At 31.8% G+C, this 24,337-nt stretch overlaps 3 protein-coding genes across 6 annotated transcripts; 1 reads left to right on the forward strand and 2 right to left on the reverse strand.

Moving 5' to 3' along the window:
• Positions 1 to 4,221: 4,221 nt before the first annotated feature.
• On the forward strand, positions 4,222 to 8,105 carry LOC109810695 (putative mediator of RNA polymerase II transcription subunit 19b). Of its 4 annotated transcripts, none has more exons than XM_020374233.3 (5): positions 4,222 to 4,302; positions 4,792 to 4,899; positions 6,745 to 7,031; positions 7,141 to 7,344; positions 7,726 to 8,105. In XM_020374233.3, exons 2-5 carry the CDS (start codon positions 4,869 to 4,871, stop codon positions 7,771 to 7,773), a joined length of 570 nt encoding a protein of 189 aa, XP_020229822.1. In that variant the 5' UTR covers positions 4,222 to 4,302; positions 4,792 to 4,868; the 3' UTR covers positions 7,774 to 8,105. The 4 variants fall into 4 exon arrangements, with proteins under 4 accessions (XP_020229822.1, XP_020229820.1, XP_082924968.1 ...); XM_020374231.3 differs by having other exon boundaries at positions 4,230 to 4,454; positions 4,784 to 4,899; XM_083068842.1 differs by having other exon boundaries at positions 4,230 to 4,454; positions 4,799 to 4,899.
• A 4,981-nt stretch (positions 8,106 to 13,086) lies between these two features.
• On the reverse strand, positions 13,087 to 18,792 carry LOC109810685 (hydroxyproline O-galactosyltransferase GALT2). The gene is made up of 7 exons (XM_020374219.3): positions 17,478 to 18,792; positions 16,891 to 17,123; positions 16,180 to 16,470; positions 15,005 to 15,133; positions 14,725 to 14,898; positions 14,041 to 14,148; positions 13,087 to 13,951 (listed from the first exon to the last, which is right to left on the reverse strand). The coding sequence occupies exons 1-7, from the start codon at positions 18,382 to 18,384 to the stop codon at positions 13,742 to 13,744; spliced, it is 2,052 nt and encodes a 683-aa protein (XP_020229808.1). The 5' UTR covers positions 18,385 to 18,792; the 3' UTR covers positions 13,087 to 13,741.
• A 2,711-nt stretch (positions 18,793 to 21,503) lies between these two features.
• LOC109810713 (uncharacterized) lies at positions 21,504 to 22,690 on the reverse strand. The gene is made up of 2 exons (XM_020374255.3): positions 22,554 to 22,690; positions 21,504 to 22,224 (listed from the first exon to the last, which is right to left on the reverse strand). Exon 2 carries the CDS (start codon positions 22,201 to 22,203, stop codon positions 21,817 to 21,819), a length of 387 nt encoding a protein of 128 aa, XP_020229844.1. The 5' UTR covers positions 22,204 to 22,224; positions 22,554 to 22,690; the 3' UTR covers positions 21,504 to 21,816.
• Between the last annotated feature and the right edge of the window lie 1,647 nt (positions 22,691 to 24,337).

Below are 24,337 nucleotides of genomic sequence, written 5' to 3' on the forward strand. Positions count from 1 at the left end.
TTATGTAAACTGATTCATAAGTGTTTTTAAAATGCAAAATATGTGTACGATGTCACAAGTTGTGTCCTACTTTGGCTTCTTTGGATAGTAATTATTAAACTTTGACAACGAATCTAGACTCGTATTTGTTCAAACACAGTTATTTTTTGCAACATCTTTCAACTACCCTTTTTTTTTTTAAGATACATAATCATCTTTCATTTTTATCCCTTCCACTTAACCATTATTATTTATTTTCACGTAACGATAAAAAGTTACATCTATTTTAATCAATGATGTTGATTTCTATAGGAACTTGCTCCCTAATTTTACGGCTTCACCGAAAACTGTTTGTTACTCTTCACTGAGTAATATTTTTAATCTCTAAATTATATATATATATATATATATATATTTATATTTTTAGTTTTTGAATATAATTTTTTTATTAATTTTAGTCCTTGAATTTTACTGATTTTCATTTCAATCTTTGAACATTTTTTTTTTCAATAACATTTTGGTCTTTGACACTAAAATTTTTTGTTCATAGAAAAAATTTTCAAAAATTAAAAACTAAATAAAATTTATTTAAATACTAAAAATAAAAACCAAAAAAAATTTAAGAGTTAAAAAATATTTAATCTCAATAGTTATTGTAATGATTAATCATAATTTTTACACTTAACGGTTTATCGACTCATAGTAGAAGACTATGAATAACATAGAGTTATATGTTCACTAATATTTGAACATGTATTTTATATCATTTATATGAAGGTGAAACAACTATATCAAAATGTGTGATATAAATACAAGAGTCCAATAAAAGTAAATTATATAACATAAGTTATTGATCAAGCAACTTCTACTACCAACTAGTTACCTTAAGGTAGCACAAAGCATCAGCATCGCTAATCCCAACGTGGTTTCCAAAACAACTTTCACAAAAACCTATCTCTTCTTTGTTTTGCTTTCGTATAAGTATCGCAATCCATCCACATAAAAACATATAAGGGCAAGCTAAAGTTTAAAGAAATAACATATATACAACATAAAATATCCACAACATTAAAATATCATCACATCTTCATTCTTCACTACATCTTCAACACTATCAACATATAACATCACAATACAATCGACATATATCAACATGAACAACTCAATCTATTAAAGCATAGTATCACTTGAATATCACTACATCAATAACTTAGATTTCTCATCACAACAACACAGTATATACAACATAGAAATTACATGCATCCTCACACATTTCAAATAGGGAATCTCCTACAACATAGGGTGAGCAACTTAAGTGACTTAATCTTATTAAATCAATAACTAGGGTGATCTTTTTGGGTTTGTTAAATCAACAATAAATTGGATATCAATCCACAACATAATAACTTGCTTTCTTGGATGTCATCAATTAAACAACAAAGTCTAATACTATTGTCAAGGTAAAACAACTGAATATGGGCATATCACAACATTAGCTAGCTTGACTAAGCCTCCTATAGGATTAGTCCATTGGCTATCCTCTTAATATTACGTCATTCCAATACTCAATTAGGAACTAAGTTTTTTTATTTTATATTATTACTCAAATGGTCATTTTATACACGTGTGTTTCAATTTTGCTCTCACATGGCACCAACTAAGGTCCTTAAGGAAACTCAACTATCCTCTTCAAGGTTCACTTTCCAAGAAAGATTTTCAACAAAATTTAGTTCTCGAAACACCACAACATAATATCCATACAATTGGATATACAACTTTAAAAAAAAATCTCTCCTTGAATCTTAGGTTGATCAACACAACTCAACAACATCATATCTAGATGCCTAAAACATTTTCAACATTCATCATCTCAACAACACACAACATCATGCTTAGAGCATTTTAAATACAACTACAACACCAACACTCAATATACAACTTACGACATACGACTCGACTCAACTTCAACTCTCAATCATTAATCATTTCTTTCTTTCTCTCTCTTTCTCTCTCTCTCTCTCTCTCTCTCTCTCTCTATATATATATATATATATATATATATATATATATATATATCATATATCAACATATACATGGAATGTGTTAACTCAGGATTCAAACAAGTATTTAATATATAAGCAATTAGTGCCCAATGTCATATTCCTAGTGTTCGATGTCATCAAGGCAAGGAACCCTCTGCATTTCATGCCTAGTGCCACACAATCTGCACCTAGTGTGGATTATGTAAAAGCTTATGGGACCTCAGGTTCAGCATGCTCTGCCTTATTTTAGGTAAAGAGTCTCTAGTTGACTCATATCCTGCATCACCATACTTTCGTTTGGTGTTGTCTAAGCACAGAGTTCTAGCTTGACCACGTTATGCACTACTCCACCAAGGTCCGACATCACCAAGTTAGAGACCTCCCAATGCTTTCACATTTAACGTCATTCAAACCATGCCTAGTGTCATTCAAATCTGAGACAAGTCTCTCTCTTGATGCTTGATGCCACCAGTTCTACATCATATATATAATTGTATACAAAATAAACCATACTTGTAAGTCAAGCGTCTAAACAGAATACACTACATTAGAGTAGCAACAACCCAAAAGAGTCATCACCAGCATGACTCGTCACCAACCATCCAAGCATAACTTGTTATTCTTGCCCTATTCTTATATCAAGTATGATCTTTATAGTTCCAACCACAAGGAAAATAAGGATAAGCTTGTGAAAGAAAATCAACAAAATAGCCACAATTGACAACTTACAATAGTGCAACATAGTCAACTTAATAAATACCCCATGCAGTTTAACAATACAGCTTCCAACTTATCAATAATACAACACATACAACTTGCACATAGGATAACTTAACAACATATTTAACCCAACAACAACATACAACTAATGCGCCATCACACATGTCATCTTACAAGGATCTCCTACAACAAAAGTGAGCAGTTTAAGTAGTTAGACCCTTCCAAACCATAATATATAATGTATCACAACCAGGTCAAGTGTAAACAACCTTAGGCATCGAAGAGTGTCAGGTATACAATTAAAATTTGATTTCTCAGGTTTCATCATTTAAACTAGGAAGTCTAATCCTGATGTTAGGGTAGAATAATTTGGGTATAAATTTATCACAACATTAGCTTACAACACTAAGTCTTCTATAGGATTGGTTCACCAACTATCCTTCAAATACTACGTCCTTTCAATACTCAGTTGAGAAACTAAGCTCCCAGCCTTATATCTTACTTAGTTAGTCACTTTATACATATAAATATCTAAAAAAAACATGAAGATCAAAGAAATATATCTCTTTATATATTATTATAGATTATAAATTATAAATATTTCATGAGTTATTACAATAATAAAAATTAACTAAGAAAATGTCTGGTATGCAAAAATATTTATAAAAAAAAAACATAATTCCTTTGAATTCCTATATTTCTAGGAAACATGTTGAAAATATTATAAATATGTTTAATATATTTAAAATAATTTTGAAAATGAAAGAAATAATTATAAAAAAATGTTTTCTTTCGCAACTCATTCATTAAAAAGTCATAGTAAAAAAATTAATTTGGTTAAAAAATATGTTATCTATCTCGATTAGACTTAACTAGTCAGTAAATTATTTGAACAATTTTAATGAACTAAGGTAGTTAGATTCACTAGACAATTATATACAACCTAAATATTATCAAAAATAAAAAGTTATCTCTTTTCTATTATGTTGAATTTTAATTATCATAAGTGTCTTATCTACTCATTAAAGATAATTATCAAGTAACCATTTATTTTATTATGTTGATTATTTAATTGCTAAAAAAATATATCTAAATATAAATATCTAAAAAATATTCTCCAAATAACTCTATCACCTATATAAAAGAGAACATGTATCATCCTTAACGCGATTAGTTGATACTATATTTGGGAGACTATTTCACAGTAACATTGGAATTTTTTTTTTGCATGTATCCCCAATCTAGCAAAGCACTTTCGGATTATGGTAATAACAAAATATACTTTTGAAAAAAATTATATTACTTTTACATTTTCTATAGCAAATATAAAAATTTAACATTTTCAAACTTAGAATTTAAGTTGAAAAAAAAAAATCCCATGTCAAACACCCCTAATAACTGTTCTCTTTAAATATTGAGTATTTTTTTTCTACTTTAAATTGAAATATTATTTTTCCTGAACATTTTTAAACAAGAAAAAACATCCCGAGGTTCGCCCATTTATGAGAACCGGTACAATTCATTTCATCTTATTCGGCGGTTTCTGATTTCTCAATCGAAGGTTGTCTTTACCTTTTTAACACTCCAAAAAGAGATACAAAATGAAATATTGGGAAATTTATGTGCATTTCCAGATCAAAATCCCATTTTTGCTCAAATTTTGCAATCAATAACCTTGCACAATCTCATTCCCCACCTCTGCTTTGTTCTTAGGTATTTTTTCTTGTTCATTTCAGGGCTTTGTTTTTGTTTTTGTTTTTGTTGGGTCAGGGGTATTTGATCGGATTTATACCTGTTACCCCTTGATTTTAATTTACTCTAAACGTGTAAAGTTTTTAACTTTAATAAATAATCGTGCATTTAGGTATTGGGGGTGTTTTTTTTAATGGTAAAGCCATTTTCTCAAATGGATTTGTGAGATAGTTTGAATCTGATGCCTGCTTTTACATATTCCAAGATATATCATGTATGTGTTAGATAAGATTCTGTGGTTTCAGATTTAGTTGAGAGTGTACAACTTCATTGCTTAGTAACTTCCTCAGTTGTTCAGTTTTCAGGCAGTAACTTCCGGCGGGTGGTGGATGTATTTGTTAATTGGTAGATGCATCTTGTGAGGTCATCTGAAAGATGGATCTTGAGAACAAAAATTTTGGAAGGGGTAAAAGCTCGTCATGTAACTTATTGATTGTTTGTTATTCTATTTTTGTTGATGTGAATGTATTAGATAACTAGATGTTCTCTGAGTGAACTTTCATGTTGATTTTTTCGTTATTACTTTGTTTGAATAGTTGTGCAGGAATACTGTGAAAGCCTATGGATTACCATGGAGCATACATAATATAGTCATTCACTGAATGCAAACTATATTTTTTGATAATTCTCGTTATAAATACGCAATATAATCAAATACATTGTTAAAAACAAAAGATTGATAGTTAGTGGAGCTTTCTGTGCCGCTGAAAATGTTTACAGCTGAACTTTCTTGATTTCTTGATTCACTGTTTATTGGAGTCTCACGATCAGAGAATGTCGTGAGGTTTAAAGTCAGTGATATAGCAATTGGAGCTTAATTGACATTATGATCATGAGATGGTCATTTATAAAATTCCTGTTGAGGGTTTGCTCTAACATTCAAAATTGCAATTTCTCCACCTTTCTTTTGATATTAGGTCACTGATGACTAGATAAAGTAGTGTTCAGGATCTATCATTTATGTTAATTTATTATTTACTATTTACCCGCAGTGGGTTATTTGATAAACTAGATATTCAATATGGGCAAAAACTAGCGTGACCGATTGTTCTTTGATTTCTTGTGGAAAATTCAGAAATGTTCAGTTGATTGTATGATTAGAGTTTGAAAATTATTTCCCAGCCCTCCCCTTTCTATTATACTTATCTTCTGTAAGTAGGCAATCTAAGAAGCAGAATTATGCGTCCAGGATATTCAATAGATTGCTGACCAAACAATCACTTTTTATTGTTAGAGTATAAAATGTGATCCTGGAGTAATTGCAGAACCTTCTTCAAATAAAATAAACGTGCTTTCTAACAAGGAGTTTAGGGCAGTATATCATCTAAGAACTGTAGTGCATACTTCCGCAGCAGTGGTTTGAAAGTTGGGTTCATGGTAGACTGGAAAGTATAGCAGGTGCATTCATCAAACTAGATGGCATAACAAGATACTCTGTTCTTCGTGTGTTAGAAAAGATACCCTTGTTATTGAGGATTTTTTATCCTCTCACATTTGTACCTTTTACTTTCTTAATAAATTCTTTGTTTATTAGAAAAGTAAATCTCAAGTCATATCACTTTTTAAATCACATCCATGAAGTTCTAATTATATTCATATCACTTTTTAAATAACTTAAATTATATAAATTATAATATAATATAGTGCCTCTCCAAATAATATTTAAATGTCATAAAAAATAACAAATCTTGACCCTAGTAATATTGTAGTAGAACTCTAATTCTATCACAAGTGGCCTAACATTTCCTATATAATTTAATAGGGGTCTGCTGGTGTATGAGGCTCTGACCATTGTGGGAGCTAGGGAGGATCAGATCTTACACGTATGCAGCATTTGACCAAAATAATTTAATAATGCCCAAAAAAGTATTTCCTACAAAATTTTACAGTATTAAAAGCCAAAATATAATTGTAACTGAATCCCTTTTTGCATGACTCCCACTTTCTGCACAATGATTTACCTATTTACCAAGGTGAAAAGCCGGTATGTAATTGCAACCGTTTTCCTCTAAATCCCTTTGAGAGCATTGGCCCTCTGGGGATATTCTGTTTGAGTATTTTGACCAGGTTTACTTTTTTTTAACTTGTTACATGTTATATTCCCTGTTATTAGGTGGTACTGATTAATTTCTTCCTGAACATTTTAGATGGTTCCTCAGCTTCTTTTGTTTTGAAAACTAGTAATCATTACATAAAATTAATATTTCTTTTAGTATATTTTGTTTTTTTTAATGTTATTTCGTGGAATCAGGCGACAAAGAACTTGGAGGTACTCGTGATATCATAAATCAATATAGGCTTTTGCCATACTATGAGTTCTTCTGCAAGAGGTCACTTCCGAAGTCAATTCAAGAGACACATTATCTTCACAATGTGGTGGGTAACACAAAAATCAGGAAGGGAGAAGGAATGGAGCTGGATCAGCTCTGTAAGAACACTGACACAAGCGAGAAAAAAGCTGCCTTATGTCCTTTTGACTTGGATGTACTAACTGAAGCCTTCCATATGAGGGAAATGAATCCAGTCCACCTTTCTTCTGTAAGTTTTTTGATTCTTTTTTTTCCACATTAAAGAAAACAAAATTATTCAAATTCACATTTTATTGTTACGTTAAGACATGTTGCTGATATGTTTTATGCTGTCCCAGAAGGGGCTTCCAAATGCAGTGACCATGTTAGAGAACCAGTCTAGAGATCATGAGAGGAAGAATAAAAAGATCAAAGACAAGTGTGAAAAGTATAGGAAGCAGAAACGCAGACAACATCGAGTAAATGATGGAAGTTGTATAGAAAACATCAGAATTAGACCCCATGATCCTCGTATCTTGCAATTGAAAAATCAACAAGACAAGGTCTGCTCTCTGTCCTTCCCAATGTTATGCATTGTGTGTGTTACGTTAAATTAAATTTTAATTTTATTATTTGCATAAATTATGCTTTATAGTAAAATACCAAATACTAGAGGTAATACATGCCATAGCTAGTGCATTTCATAGGTCCTGTTTGAATGAGGAATCAACAATAGTTGTTAGTAATTACCATTTTTACCACTATCATTTTAAGCTATTGTATGATTTGATTTGATTAAAATATTATTATTGAGGTTACCATTTTTAGTTGTTACAAAACATGCGACAGTGTGTTGTTCTCTCATGTCTTGAAGTAGTAAATTATATTTATATGCAATTTAAATTGCAGTAAAATCTAATTTGATCTCTATTTGACTCTTTCAGAAAAGGAAGGCAGATACAAGCAATGGTCCTTCTGTTTGCAAGCGATGAAATACAGAATGAGACGCAGAATTTTATTTTTCTCTCTCTGGAAATATGTGATCAAATCAGAAGATGACAGTGTTTTTGTCATATCTAACATTTTGCTGTTCTCTTCTACCCTTAATCTCTCATTACATGTTTTGATTTCTATTTGGCTCGTCTAGATACTGAATTTCTATTGTAGATGGGGTCAAGGCATGGATAATCAATTTTAAGCGGGAACAAAAGCATTTCATGTTCTACAGTTTGTTTATTTAGAGCATATCATTAAATTGTAATTAAAGCATTATCATTTTCTATTTGACTTTTATTTTATTTTTTATCACTAGTTTTTCCTAGTATTTCAATTGTATTTTTTTTATTAAACCAATCGATAGAGTTAATGTTTTAAAATTGTAATGATCATTAAATTGGGAAAAGTATTGATCCATGATTAGATAGTAGTAATTATATGTAAGTTTTATAATATATATTATTTTGATCTCAAAAGGCATTTAGAAAAATTGACCCACCCCTAAACATCCTTTCTAGCTTCCAACCTAAACGGTGTCTCCAAGCTATGAAAGTCACTCAAGTTCATGATGCCACCTTTAAGATGATAAGGTGTGAACGAACATCAAGCTCCAATTGAGCCCCAAAACCCATTCCAATTTCCAACCCCGTAATCTCATGAAACGCTTTCAACGTCTCATTGAACAAAATGTTTGACGACCACAGGAAGCAACTTCACACCCATTTGGTGCAACTCATTTGAAGGCAATGTTTCCAACTCTTGGTGCCCCGAAAGAGATGACACTTATTGGAAGCTTCATGGGCATTGAGCAATGCCAAAGCACCTCCTAATCGGGCCAAACATGTAGCTCTAATGGGGAACTTGGTTTTGGGGTGGTCGAGAACCACGTTTTGTTTGGCTAGAAAGTGGTTATTGGTCAGTGCCATATATCAAAAAAGAATAGAAGCTTGGTGGTTGAAAATTGAAGATTATTGGAAGCATGATTGAATATATATATATATATATATATATATATATATATATATATATATATATAAGTGCATGCTTCCAATTCAATTATATATCAAAAAAGAATAGAAGCTTGGTGGTTGAAAATTGAAGATTATTGAATTGGAAGCATGCATTTGAATATATATATATAGAGAGAGAGAAACATTTAAACCTTTTATACTAAGATATGTGACATGCTTGTGTGTGCCATTCTTAAAATAATAAAATTATAAATTAAATGTTTTTGATACATTTTAAATACAAGATTTTCATAATTTATTATTTTTCTCAATTTTATGCATTAATTCAAACATAAAATAACTTAGTTAGACATCTATCGGGTTATTTACGAACTGATTTGATTAATCAACTCACCAGTTCAATAAAAAAATTCAACGGTCGTCACTCTAATTCTTTAATATTTATGTTTAAACAACTAATTCACATTACTTACATATTATCATTTCCAATAAAATTAAATCAATTCATATCCAATTTTTATAATACCACCAAATTGTCAATCCTTTATGACAATATATGTCACTTCACCTTCTAAACTTATTCAATATTTTAAACCTTTTTCACATGGCACCAATCGATATTTTTCATGTCTTTCACGCTTGTTAGATCAACAATTAATTGAGATACCAATCCTTACACATGATTTTATAGATGTCGTCACTTAAAGTAAGAAAGTTTAGTATTATTGTTAGGTGCAACATAGCTTGGGTAAAGGTTTATCATGATATTGACATGCATTAACCAAGTCCTCTATGTATTCCAACTCATTTAACTATCCTCATGATACCACATCCCTCTCTAGAAATTAGTTAAGGATTGTAGCCTTCAACTTCATACCTTGGCCTAACATTATCTAAGGATCTAGAAGAGACTCAACAATTCACTCCAAGAGATAATGCCTACTCAATGAAGATTTTTAAAAAATGAACTTATAGAGCATCACACTAATATCCACACAATGGGATATTCAACTTTCAAAAGCAACCTCTCATCTAATTCTAAGTCAGTTAATATGCTTAAATGCCTATAACACTCTCAGCATCAAAACCTCAATAGGTCAACAAATCATGCTTAAATGACTAAAACATTCTTAGCAACACACCTCAACAATATTCATCTATATGAATTACTCGAAGTCAATGACTATAGTTCTCACAACATCAATCAATTTACAATATAATTGCACACACACACACGCACACACATAACACCCATCATAATCCAAGTAGGGTCAATTCTCTCACATCACATCCAACACCATTTAGACCATGTGTAACGTGACCAAGTCAAAGGCTATTCTCTTTCATGTCCAACACTACCAACCCTACATCTGACATAAGCAAGACAAAACCCCTTGATTTGAGTCATACTCAAAGCCATGAAGGCGAATGTCTAGCGCAATGAGGAGTCTTGCACTTAGCAGATCACGAATTTGGCTCAAACCACTTGAAAATCAACAAATCTCAAGCATACAATGCAATATAACACACATACACATCATCCATATTTCATTTTACACCAAAACAACAACATGCAACAAAAATTAAGATTATTCACCAACATTTCACTTTCATAACTCAAAGCACCAAAACTCAACCCTTCCATTGTTCAATAAGAAAATTAACCAACCCAATCACGTTTGATGGTATTCAAATACATGTAGCTCATATAACTCATCAAGAATTGATTTCTAACTTCCATTACCTCAAATCTGTAGATAACTAAGAAGAAATGAAAGTCGAGCTTTGAGCAACAAGAAGCTCTGCACCACACCCCTACAATGGTGATCTTCAACTAAAGGTCTTTGATCACCACTCAAGCACTTAATGAAAAATCTTTTACTCTCCTAGGAAGTCTAGAAAAAGGAAGAAGAATTTGAACTTTAAAAATCCTCTCACTAGTTTATCTCTCCAAAAATCTTGAAAACAAACTTATAAAGCTCAATTCTTAAATGAAACCTTTTATATTTTCCTCATCAAAGTCAAATTAGACTTCTACTTAGAAAAATCCTCTAAAACACCTAAAAGGCTCCTCAAGAGTTCCCTAACTCTTAGAGTCCTTCATCACCACCTCAGGACACCACAATATGTAATTATTAACAAAAATACAATTATTAAAGAAAATGTATAGTGTTACATATTTTAAGAGTAATAAATTAATTTTATGTAATTAACATTATTGGTAAGAATAAATTAAAAAAAAAATCTTTTTGAATAAGACCAGGTATTACAAACTTTTTATAACTTCAAATATGTGTAATAACTAACACATTTGTTCTAGTCTAACTAATGATTTAGTTCAAATCCTAAATATGTGATTGAAAGAAAAATATTGTTGTCCATGATAATCCTACACAATTTGTGAAGTGATTACCTCATATGAAAGATATATTTGGTTTTGGTATCAAATTTTTTTTATCAATTAAAAATAAATCAACTCAATTAAATTAAAATCATTCCGGTTAAATCATCAAGTTTGGTGATTGTTTTAAAAAATATGTTTTTTAAAATGTAAAACTCAAAAAATGAATATATCTATCTACCTATCTATCTATCTATCTATAAATATATATATATATATATATATATATATATATATATATATATATATATAATATAATATAATATAAAAATGTATTCAAATTAGTTTAACCAGTTGTTTTAATTTACTTATCTAACTCAAAATAAATGAAGTTTGAGACTCATAAAAAAAAACTAATGAATTGATGTAAATCAAATTTTGCTTTTGTTGATAGTCATGAATTGTCGTTTCATATTTATATTTTTTTTTCTTTTACTTTTTACATAACTAAAAGTAACTTAAAAAAATGATTTGAATTTCAACTCTTTTATTACTTTTTTATCTTTCTTAAATTAGTCAAAACATAAACATTTATTAGTCAAATTGATTCTACAATTAGTCTTTAAGTCTCAAGGTCTCGAGTTTGAGTCTTGTATTTAATAAAAAAAATGACGTTAAGAAGAATAACCTAATTGTAGACATAGTCCCGAAGATAAACTAGTTTTCAATGAAATTGATAGATATTTTTTCTAGTGTTACTAAATTTGCTATCCTTTATTCAACTTCTTTATAAAGTTTCTAAATAAATTATAACTTCAATTAAAAAAATTGAAGTTATAGATATCAATTTCATTTTTGCATTGTCATTTTAAAAAATAAAATATAAAAGTGTATCCCTTAATTATACCACGACTTCAGAGAATAAATTTAATTTTCTTTTATTTTATTTTTTTTCTTCTTATTAATACATATAGACAAATTTATAGTACCATCCACTAACTTCTCTCGACTTTACCACAAATTATGAGTTTAGGTCAAATTACTTTGTAGCCAGGTGGCGTGTGTAATAGTCAAGTCAATATAGTGTTGGTGAAATAATGGTCGAGTTACTGAAGTACAAGTAGTATCTAGAGTGCCAAAACAATACCAATTTTAATCATAGTGCTCTCTACATACGAAAGCGTGCAGCATGTTCACATATCATTTCATATTTTATACAAAAAAGTAATATCCAGAATTATAAAACGTGCATCAGACCATTTGATGCTACCGCTAATGTTTAGTTACATGTGATATGATTGTAATTTATAATATTAATACACTATTAATAAATAGGTGGAAATTAACATATTATATATAGTGCTCCAAATGATGGAATAGTATAAAGTTCAGAAATAACTTGTAAAGTTCTTTCTAGTAGAGTCAAAACATTTACATATTTTTTTCAAAAAAACAAAATTAGAACTTTGGACACAATTGTGATCCAACTACGGTAAAAACAGATGTAAGTCTTCAAATGAGAAGAAAAATAAGTAATGAGAAGACAGATCTTTTACCTAAGTTTTGAAGGTCAAAATAGTCTCATTGAAAATGGAGACTAAAAAGAGTTAAGGGAAAAGGTACCCCCTTAATCTGTTATTATAGATGTCTCTATTGTTCTATAATTTAAACTAAAAAAAATCCCAATTTTCCCCTTTCAAATCCTAATCACATCTTACAAAATCCTTTAACTTCTATCAAAGTTCTACTAAAATTCCAAATTCCAACCTTTAACTTTTAAAATTATTTTATATTAGAAATTCAATAATGGCAAATAAGAATTAAAGAATTTTATATAAAAGAAAACTTACCGAATGACCAAATTTGTTTAATTTTAAAAATAAAGGGCCTTGATTGGCTAAAAATAAAAAATAAAAAAAACTTAACCATAATTGCATAGTCTAAATTAAGGAAACCAAAGGAGTAATTAAGTTAGAGCAGCAAGAACAAACAAGTGATAACTTAAAGAAATACATCAGCATTATTTAAAATTAAACCCTAATACACAGGTTATATAACAGTCCAGCTAATGAGTCAGTAAGATTCAGCTTTTAAGACGTGGTATTAGGTACAAATTTTACTACTATACTTTCATTCATTGCTATCAGCCTCAATAAAGCATACCTTGGCCATGAAATGAGGTTCTCTCTCCTCCCCTCCCCTAAACTTTGCTAATAAGAAAAATGTACAATGCAGTTGACAGCAAGAGGAATCAAGCTGTTCAATAGCACCAACACCTAAGTGAATGACCTTAGAGTTCCTGGGAGGGGCATTAGACATGAACCAAGAAAATACCAACAAAATTTAACCCTCGGCCAAAAGAAGTATGCACAAGTACCAAATCGTTGTCTAAAACTATTGTGATCTCACCCTTCCCCCCTCCCCCAGCCCAACTAGTGTATGATGTATTATGCTTCAGCTCAGTTCTTTCTTCTTTTTTTTTTCCCTCTCTTGGGAACATTGGTACAAAATTCCATTTCTTGCAAATTGAATTTGTAATACCTTTTCTTGTCATCGTAGTTTTTTTCCAAATATTAACCTAGTTGGACTAAGATCAGCACAAGGGTATAAAGAATACAAAGATACAGGGACAAGTCAAAGCCGTTCGTGTGATCATCTGAAGTTGCAGCAACCGGCTCGACCTCTGGACAATTTGTCCCACAGACAGATCATCTGCCTTGGTGATTGGTAATGTGCAGTGAAGTAGCCCTCCATGCATCCATACTGACAAAACTTCCAACTATGAGAGTACTGGACGGCCGCCACAGTATTGTTATATCGCTCAACCCACATTCCCATGCTTACATCCTCCATTTTAAACAGCTGCCATCAGAATACATTTCAGTCAACTACGATTTTATTGATGTAGCAAAGGTAATAAAATCCAGATAAAAATTTAAAGGTTAACTAACCCTTAGTCTCCTATCCTTGTGTTGAGATAAGATGAAAGTAACAACATCACTGGAAATTACATACGCTGGCCCATTTGCATAAGGAGGATATACTTCTTCTGGCCACTCCTGCAACAACAAAAAACAACACCTCAGAGAATGGAAAAGAACGTACAACATTTCATGCATTATCTGTACCTGCCACCAAATATATTTTAGACAAGCACAGTAGGTCACTAACCAAGGGAAAGAGAATCCAATTACAAAATAGAAATATAACTATGAAACAGCATCCTACATCCTTAATACATGTCAATCAGAGATTCAGAAGTAGCATAGCATAGCAACGGAGCACTGACACATCAGTCAAAATCATATTTACACTTCTATGCTTAGTAACAAGTAGTAATTGTATTGCATAATCTGAGTTTTTACCCGACCCTTTCGGACCCTCTTTGGGTAAAACAAAAAAGCGATCATGGCATCAGAACAGAAGGTTTATAGTTTCCGTTTTCACATTTTTAAGATCCTATGTAGTGCCAAACAAACTTCACTTACCTGTGTTAGGGGGTGTAATAGGATATACAATCGAAACCCAAATCTCTATATACTATATTTAAGCTCCAAGGGGAGCTGACAGTCGATTGTTAAAATTAACTAACAAAAGCAAGGAAACACAACTCATGTATGTTGTAACTATCATACCTCATAAGTGACTGCCCATTTGCCATTTCTCAGAGGCCGATGCAAGAGATTGAGATTGCCCATGTAAAGGGACTTTCCCTGGGGTGCCTTCTCAATTTCCTTCAAGACAGTATCCACCCTAACAAATGTATCATCATCGCATTTCATAACATATGCTGCAGTCACATTCTGAATCTGCATAAATGAAAATCAACTTTTATACTCGAGAAAACACAACAATAAAAGAGCTAACGGAATTGGATAGGGAGCAGTTTTGAGTAGTTGAAAGAATCAAACTCACCCCAAACTCACAAATGGCCACAGTTTTAAGCACAACAAGCTCGTAGCGGTCCATAAAGGGCAAAATGACAATATCACCAAAGTAAGCAGCCTCCTTTTTCAGCACTGCATTTACTTCCTTCCTTGGATTCTTTAATTGTTGTTTATAACAGGCACAAAAACAGAATTTAGCCATACCATATCATTACAAGAGACACAGGACATGAAACAAAAATACACAGAATGCCATCAAAGAATTCTAAACAAAACCAAAACTCAAAGTTTCTTTCATATGTATGCATTGATTGCACATTCCGTGTATATATCTAATTGTGTGTAAATTAAACTAATGGTTTTCTTTTCAGCAAGCAGTTGCATTCTATATCAACAGAGAAATTATTTCATGTAAATCCAACATCTTGACATATATTTGTGATTCTATTACTAAACCGAAAGTGGAAAATCAGTGTTGGCAACCAATCCTGGAGAATTACAAATTTAGGAAGTATTATGCAAAAGCAGCCAAGTTTCCCTTGTATCAACTTGTCATGAACCAACTACCCCAAAAGCTCAAGCTGCTATTGGAAAAAAGCACGTATGGTTTTTATATCTGATCTGTCCTCTCATGCAAGTGCCCTTTTGACTTTCAAGTATAGACTATGGATAAACCTACCCTACCTTGTGCTAAAATTTAGCTTGTATTAAGAATAAGGGTTGAACTCTAGGCCACATGGTCATAAAGGCTCTAATCCCATGCCATGGACCAAATATCCAAAAAGCAAGTTGTTAGGAGAATGAAAACAAATGAATGGTTTGTATATCTAATACAACTGATGTAGTGATTTATTATTTAACCTAAAACGTCATTCTAAACACATGCATTTGCAATTGATTTATAGTGACAACATTATGTGAAGAATATTGGTTTGAAAGAATAGAAGTTGTATGTGTAGGCATGTTATTCAATGAGGATAGCTTCATGGAACCCACAATAGTTCAGTCAAGTTGATAGCTGCTGCTAAAGGTATCTTAGCATTCAAATAGCATGACCCAAAGTCAATGGGTTCCATTGCCAATGGGGATCACATTTTTGCGGATCATGTGACATTCTTGGTATCACACATCTCTTTGTACTCATGTCCTGAGTGAATAACTAAATGCTTCTATGCCAGATAAAAATAAAGACAGAAACCTTACCAGTGCAACAAAGAATCGTACTACTACATCTGAAGACTTGATTGCAGCTGATTGCAGCCATGTCTTTCTAACTGCCATACGTTCTGCAAAGTGATTTGAAGCTGAAAGAACTCCAATAAAAAGTTTAACAGGATGTTTTGGTAAAGGTCTGGCTTTCCAGGTCTCTGACATTTCCAGCACTCTTTGAGGTGAGAAACTTGGATGGGAAGTGGGAAGAGATGTAGCATAAATTGAATGAACATCCACATCCCCTTTAACTGCCAATCCTGTAGCATCCTCTAGTGTAAATCCCTGAAGATAAGGTAGAAAGAAAATTTTAGACGGGAAAAAAATGACCACAGCAGCAGATTATAAAACAATGGAAATAAATTCCAATTATTCTCAACGATTAAGCTATTTGATAATTGAGTCACTCTTCAACATGTAGAACAAGAGCTATTTCCATTACCACATTATTGAGGGTAAACCAAAATTCTATATCTATAAACCATAATTATATATACAAAAGGATTTCAACAGAACATTTTGAAATCCAATAAAGTAAAATGAAAGCAAATAAAAGCTTAAATTCACTAGATTATTGTCATTAATAAGCTAGATATGCAATTTCAGATCATCCAGATGTTTAGTACAAGTGATAGATAAATATACCTATGTCATTCAGCAAAATACAAAAAGATAAAAACACCTATATTATCTCAAGAAACTTACAGTTCGATATGGGAATGAAGTTACATGGCGACCCCCAATATTAATATGGTATCCATCAACACCAGCTCGCAGTGTTAGAACAAACATTCTGCCCTCTATTAAAGGAAATGGCCAGGTCATTTCTGGCTTCTGCTCACGCCCTATAAATCTCTTAAACCATGATGTTGTCTTGGACTCTTTAGAGTCTGTAATGTCATTGCGCATCCATTTCTCACACCGTCTGTATCCATCAACTGCCAAATATAATAATAATAAATTATAAGGAAACAAACAGACATATGTTAAACAATTTAACGATATAGCTTATAACTACAATAACCATTACATATCTTATGTTTTACAGCTTTATAAAAAATGAACCAACCAGGAAGGTAAACCTTATATTTCTGTTGACCATGCAGTGAGCAAGAATTAAGGTGCCCCTATTTTCATGATTTTGTTTTTTTGTGTTTTCTTATTTCACCTTTAGAAAGATATCAAATGCTCTTAATAACAATAATGACAATGGTGGAGACTCATTCCTACAACACGTTTTTCTTTCTTCTAATACATATTTCAAAATGAATATGAAATATGATATACCATACCAAGCATTTCTTCTTCATCCCCAGATGGCAGACCATCACATCTTTGAGAGGTTCCCCAGTGCATTCGGTAACAGGTATTATGCTCAATTACTGGCCGTTTGCTCCAATCTCCCCTTATTCGAGGATTCAAGTGAAGGATCTTTGGAGGATCCTCCCCATCAACTGACTTCAGCCCTTGCAACTCAACCATGAACTGTGAAACTGAAACCAATCCTCCACCTTTCTTTGCCTTGGAAAGCTGGGTAACATACTCCTTGTGAGCATAATGGGGCGTCCCCACCACAGTGATGGACGAACCAGCTGCAAGCCCACAGGGAAGAAACATCAAATTGTCTCCTTTAATCAACTCTTCCCCATTCATTGATACCCAAGAAGGACACGACTCGGGCTTTCCATCGAGGACAGAGCTTTCCACCGACTCCTTCTCATCAACCTTATCTACTTCTCTCCAAGCCTTCAACCCCAATATCCACGCCTCATCCGCCATCCTCTCAAGCACAGATAAAGCATTGGTCCTCTTATATTCCTGCATTATCTTCTCAGTTATCCTACCATACCCTGACCGAATCTGTTTCGGCGATTCGGGAAGACGCTCTCCGTCCTTGGTTGGCTCCTCATTTGGCCTCAATGGGGCACCCTGGTCCACATTATCCTCCAATCTCCTGTGAAATGCATCCTTATAAACAGAACTCACAAAAGACTTGCTTAAATCTGAATCTTCAGAGTCCCCAACAGCTGCACCCTCCAACCTATCATCACTCTCATCCCCGCTCAACGTTGATAAAATCCTTAGAAACTGTGGAAATTTACACGACACAAACAACAAGTACAACACCCCAATGCCAAACAAAAAATGAGACAATCTAAACCTCCGCGAGTTGGGAGGATCAGTTTTCGTTCTTTTCATCTTCAAAAATACAACAACAACAACAACAACCACCTTGTCTCCTTAAACGACCAAATTTCGAAACGAAACCCCCATTCAACAAAAACAAAAAGGGCTATGCATTAGGCAACAGAAGCGTGCATGTATGACGAGAATACGAAGAATCGGACCTGAATGAGGAGGGAGAGATCGAGTTTCGGAAATCGACCAATGTAACGAGGCATCAACAAATTGGGAAGAAACCTGTTTCAATTGGACTCCGGAGAACCCTTAAAGCTTGGAGCTTTAGACAGAACTCCGCGAAAAGCTCGATCCCTACCCTGAACCCTAATGCACAACCCTGAGATTAACGCAGCAGAACAATGGCTCTGAAATATGCCTTTGAAATGAAATGACACTTGAAAAACCAAGAGGAAGGGACCCTCAATTTTTTAAAATATGTATTACACAGAACAACAATAAATAAATAAATAAAAATGGATGTTCGTTATTATTTTATTTTTTTTTTAATACCACCGGAAAAAAGTTACTTGCATCTCCATGTCTAAAAATATATTAATAGTATAGATTTGCCCATTAAAAAATAAATAAAATGATCTAAACAAATATGTATCCTAAATAAAATATTCTCCTTTATTAATAGTATAAATTTAATTCCTATTGCAGAATTTTCGATACTAACTGTCCTTTTAATGTTTTGGTTTCACTTTTTGTTTAAATACGGTTTATCATTTAACGAATTTTTTTCAATTTTCAAAACAAAAAGTAAAAATAAGAGTGATGTTAGTTAGATTGACGTTCAACTGGAAGCAACGAAAAACAAACACGCACGAGGAAGATAAATATTAATATTAATAACAACACAATTCTAGAATATAATTTTTTTAATTTGAAATTCGTAAGAAATTATTGGTTGAGGAAGTATGATGTTTAAAAAATTTGTTAGAACCTCCATTTATTATTATTTTAATTTTAATAAAATTTAATTAATTAATGATTGAAATTATTTTCCCTTTATCTGATAAATTGATTGTGTGTTTTTTGGGTAAAAGCCTTTTTGTTTGCATCATTTAGGGCATATGTGCCTTGCTTGAACACTAATTAGCTTTGTGTCAAGTATTTGGTACCTTTGTTTGTGTAACTTTCTTTATTAGTTAAGGGAACCACGTTCTCATCGTTTGCCTTGCCGGCCTATGGTTTCTTGTCATCTAAGAAGTTGGCATCAAACAAAGGAAATAATAATGAAGATATCGATAAGCTGGATTTTCCCCATCCATTTCTGGTTCGCAAATTCATAACATTATTCTTTACCTAAATAAGTTTAAAGTTAGATGCTAACTTAAACCTTATCTGTCATTTTGTATATTTTTTTCATTTGGAAAATTAAAATTGAAGATTGTCGCAAAACATTATTTAAAAGTTTATAAACGTTAAATATATTTAAATTTCTTTAAATAATTTTATAATCAATAAAGTATAATGGTTAAAATTTTAAATTATATGTTTAAATCAAGTTAGCCTATTACTTAAATAATTTTTTTTTTACTGCAGTTGAAATGACTACTAGAGATTAATTTCTTTTATCCATAAATATTAGCAAAATAAATTGTCTCATTCAATAAATCCTAATTTTAGCTTGTGTAATTAAATAGGTTTCTCTAGAAAGACAAAGTTTGTATTTAACAAGTAAGGTAATAGGCTTTTCTTAGGTAGTTTATTATACTTGCATTCCTACATAACTATAACTATTTTTTAACTTTATTTAAATTAATGGAAAAGGATAAATAGTATTAGTTGATATTTTTGTTTTATTTTTTTGAAAAGAGTGAGATATAATTGAACTGAATGATATTTATTTCATTCCATTTCACTTTATAACTTTATTTTTCTTCTTTAAATAGTGAAGTATAAAATAAAATTAATATAACAATAATTACAACCTCGTCTTTCTTAGATCACACAAAAAAAAAAAGTTCAGGAGTTGATTTAAATTACAATAACACTAATGCATGAGAAGAAAAAGAAATTATATACAATCTAATTCGTATAAAGATGCATTAAACATTTTTTTTATCAATTTTAAACATTTGTTAGTTTCTTAAATTTTTTTATAACTTCATTTTCTAAATGCACTTTTAACCACATTAGAGGGCTATTAAAGCAAGTGGCCCCTTGTACGAAAGCATCAAAGTGAGTTGAGTCCGATAGTTTGAAACAAATAGTCCAATATATGATACGAGCGGATTTTAAAATTCAATCCCAATTTTATTTTCTCTCGACCTAGCTCATCTTCAAGATTGATGCATTAGCTTCAATGTTTGACCCAATTATTTATTTTCTTATACATAATTTTTAACCTTCATTTATTTGGACTAAAAAATTTACACTAAACAAGATCTTCATGTTGAAAAAAAATTAAAAAAAAAAGTTTAATTGTATCTTGTCAAGCCAATGAATGGCTCGTCTCTTTAAATCTCACTCCACACCAAAATGCATAAAAATTAAACCTCGAGAGGAAATTATTACGATTTTGTTAGAATAGTAGGTGATAAAATTTAAGTACGAATTCATATTTGAAACTCGTATATCTAACATTTCTAGCGCGAACTTGATACCATTTTTTCCTATCTTACCATGTGGGTTGTTTAAAAACAATGAGTACATGCTTTTAGCAACAACTAGGACAGGGGCCACTATCTAATGTACAGGAAGGTTGATATCTAGCATGAACATTGCCCGTACATTTCAACTAAAAAATTTGCTTGCGATACACTCTTGGAACAAAGGAGAAAATTTCCATAACAACATTGTGATGCAAGTTGGACTGAATTGAACGCTAATAAATCAAATTCAAAAGTTTAATTGGAAATATTAACCACTCTATATTTAAATATTGTGCTCACTGCTTTTCAACCCCTGCATTTTCATTCTGTTTTCACCCATCAAAATAAGAATAAAATCACAAGAGTAAGCCTAAGGTGCAACAAAGTAATTAGATCGACTTAAATCTGGAGGAACGATATTTAAAACAAACCCTCCAAAAGTGTTGCAAAACGAAATGCTATTACTTCTTCAAAACAAACTTAATCACACATGCATTAAGAAGGTGGTATCAATTATCAACATACCTGTGTTTGAGATTTCAAACAAGAGCAAGCACTTGATCTTCAGAAGAGAGTGCAGCACCGGGCACCAAATAAATGCTATTACAAGCACCAATCATATCCATAAACAAAAACCATATAACAGTAATTTCCATTGTAGAAATAAGCTTTCTGCCCCCCTGATAATCACAAGGCCTCTTGAAAGGGTTGTATTATGAATTTAAAGTTTGAAACACATAACAAAAGCTAATCATCCATTAAGCTCAAAAACAAGTGCAACATTGCATGAGTAAATACACCATAGGCAAAGTTTGTGATGAATCTTGGCAAAACTAGAGGAGGAGGAAAATCAAAGTTTTCCCTTGTCTTCCTCCTTCATCTTCTTCTGCCACCTTCTCTTCTTGTAATCCAGCAACATCTGGGGCATCTTCTCCATCAACTTCACAGTGTTTTCACGCTTCTCGGCGGCAATCCTATCACATTTGTGGCCCTTCCTCTTGGTCTTCATCTCCTTCCTTTGAGGATCATAGGGCCAATCTTCCCCAGCAAGGAGGACTTCCTTGCGGAGTCTAGCACGACGCCTAGCACTGATACTGAGTGGCTTCCAGGCCCCTAGCTCCCAGTATCCCCACACACCCTTGGCAAGTTCATCCTTATATTTCACCAACTTCTCACGCCAAGGATATTGATATTCTGCTACTGCCTTTGCCACACACCCAACACCCTTCCCCGCCATAACTTAACAACCACTTTTTCTCTACAAAACACAACAACTACCCAATCAGGCAAATTCACAAACACCTCTAATGCTACATATTTTTTTCTATTGACCAAATGAATTGATGTTGCAAACTTCATTTCTCACATTTGTTCCATGAAATCATAACATGCTAGTAACAGTATCGTTGTGCATTACACGACAGAAAAGCAATTATGGTGATAAAAAAATAAAGCGAAGAGAACCCAATTTAGGTCACGATTTCAAAGACAAAATGCATAACGGATCCAGTTCACAACGGAGAAAATTGGTGGAGACAAAAACATTATTGAATAATGGAACTAAAATAGGGTTTCAGTTACACTTACAGTAGTTAGAGGGATTGTGAGACTCGCTTGAATAATTCACCAAAAAAAAAATCAGTAAATAAGAAGAAAAATTAAGAGATATAATAGATGAATGACTCCTTGCTCGCTGAGCATTCAGCCGTGTTGCAAATGGGCCCAGCTTTGGACCCGAAACAAGTTAAGCCCGTTGGACAAGGTCAGCCCACGGATTAGCCCAACGCAACTAAAAATTTGTGAATAACAGTTTATTTTTTTTAGAGACCATAATATAATTTTTGAATATATAAAAAAAGTAGAAAAATGTAAAGAGAGGAAGTGCAAAAAAAATATCTCAACCAAAACACACACAAATATTACAGTTTTTTTTTCCTTATCATTGAATGCAACACTTTGGAGTTAAGACCTTGAGACCAGACGGAAATGTAGTTGAAAAAGCCTTAACAACATGGGCCGGAGAGTAATCTATGATCCATCTTTCTGTTGGGCTTTAAGCCAACAGATGTTATTCATTTTTTATTTTTATCTTTCAGAAAATGGTGTGTATGCATATGCATTAAGTCAAGAACCGAACCAGAAGCAGTATTCTTCCACTGTAAGTACCTTAAACAGAGGGACTATGGCAGTATGCCACCATCCCTTTTGGCCTTCTTCTGAAAATTCTTGTGACCAAAATAGGAACCATTTTTCCCGAACACAATCAGAGAATGAGAACACTATGCAACTCCATGAAAATACAAGAACGTATATATATTATATAAATATTAAATATGCGCAATTATCTATAAAAATAATAATTAATTTTTTAAACAATCATTTTTCTCTAAACTTTATATTAAGAATAAAAATAATCATTAAAAATATAATATCAATTAAATGAATAAATATTAAAAAAAAACTTAGCATTAAATAAAAAATATTTATATAAATATGTACTTTTTTATGTTTTATATTCAGAACCTAGACTAGTAGAAGAGTATATTTTTTTACGAAATGTTAAAACAATATAATAATAACTTTCTGTATTGAAATTGGTGACTACGGGTCATAATGGAACTCGGGCAACTAACAATTTGACTTGCATAGAAAATCACATCTACTTTAATTAAACATTTTTTTAATATATATATGTCACCTAGTTATCGTAGAGTTTGTTCACTGTATTTTACGAAACTAATGTACTCCATAATACTAGTACTTTATAAAACTCATGCTGTGATTATATCTAAATTAATCTTAAAAAAAAGTTGAATTGGAGTAGCTTGTAACGGAGTTTATAATATTTAAGTATTGTGATTCTCATCAAAATTTTATTTTTTTAATCTTCATATTATAGGTGTGAAGTTTTTTTTTTCATCTTTAAATTATTAGCGTGAAATATTGACTATTTTTTCTGATTGATATAACTAATTTGGAAAAATATGGCTAGTTGCCATTAATGAGAGAAAGAGTACTCTCCCTTCTTCTTCTTTTTTTTCTTTTTTTTCATTTTTCGGTTTCTTAATCTTTTTTGAAAATTTAAAAAAAAAATGATACATATTTTGTTGAGATTTACATTTATTTTCTCAAAATTTTAGTAATGAAATAAATGAACAGAGAATGATCATTTATTTATCTTGTCAAACACATTTTTTCACTCACAAAATTTAAACTCCAAATTACATTTAAAAGAATTGAGTTTAACATCACAAACACAGATCAAAACTTGTTAGTATTGACTTTCATATTAATAAATATAACATTCTATTAAAAATATTTAAGTCAAAAAATAATTGCTTTCTTTAATAGTTGAGCCCTAAAATTAGTTA

Source organism: Cajanus cajan, chromosome 2, assembly GCF_000230855.2.
Source record: "Cajanus cajan strain Asha chromosome 2, NIPB_CcT2T_4, whole genome shotgun sequence".
In the NCBI taxonomy this organism is placed as follows: domain Eukaryota; kingdom Viridiplantae; phylum Streptophyta; class Magnoliopsida; order Fabales; family Fabaceae; genus Cajanus; species Cajanus cajan.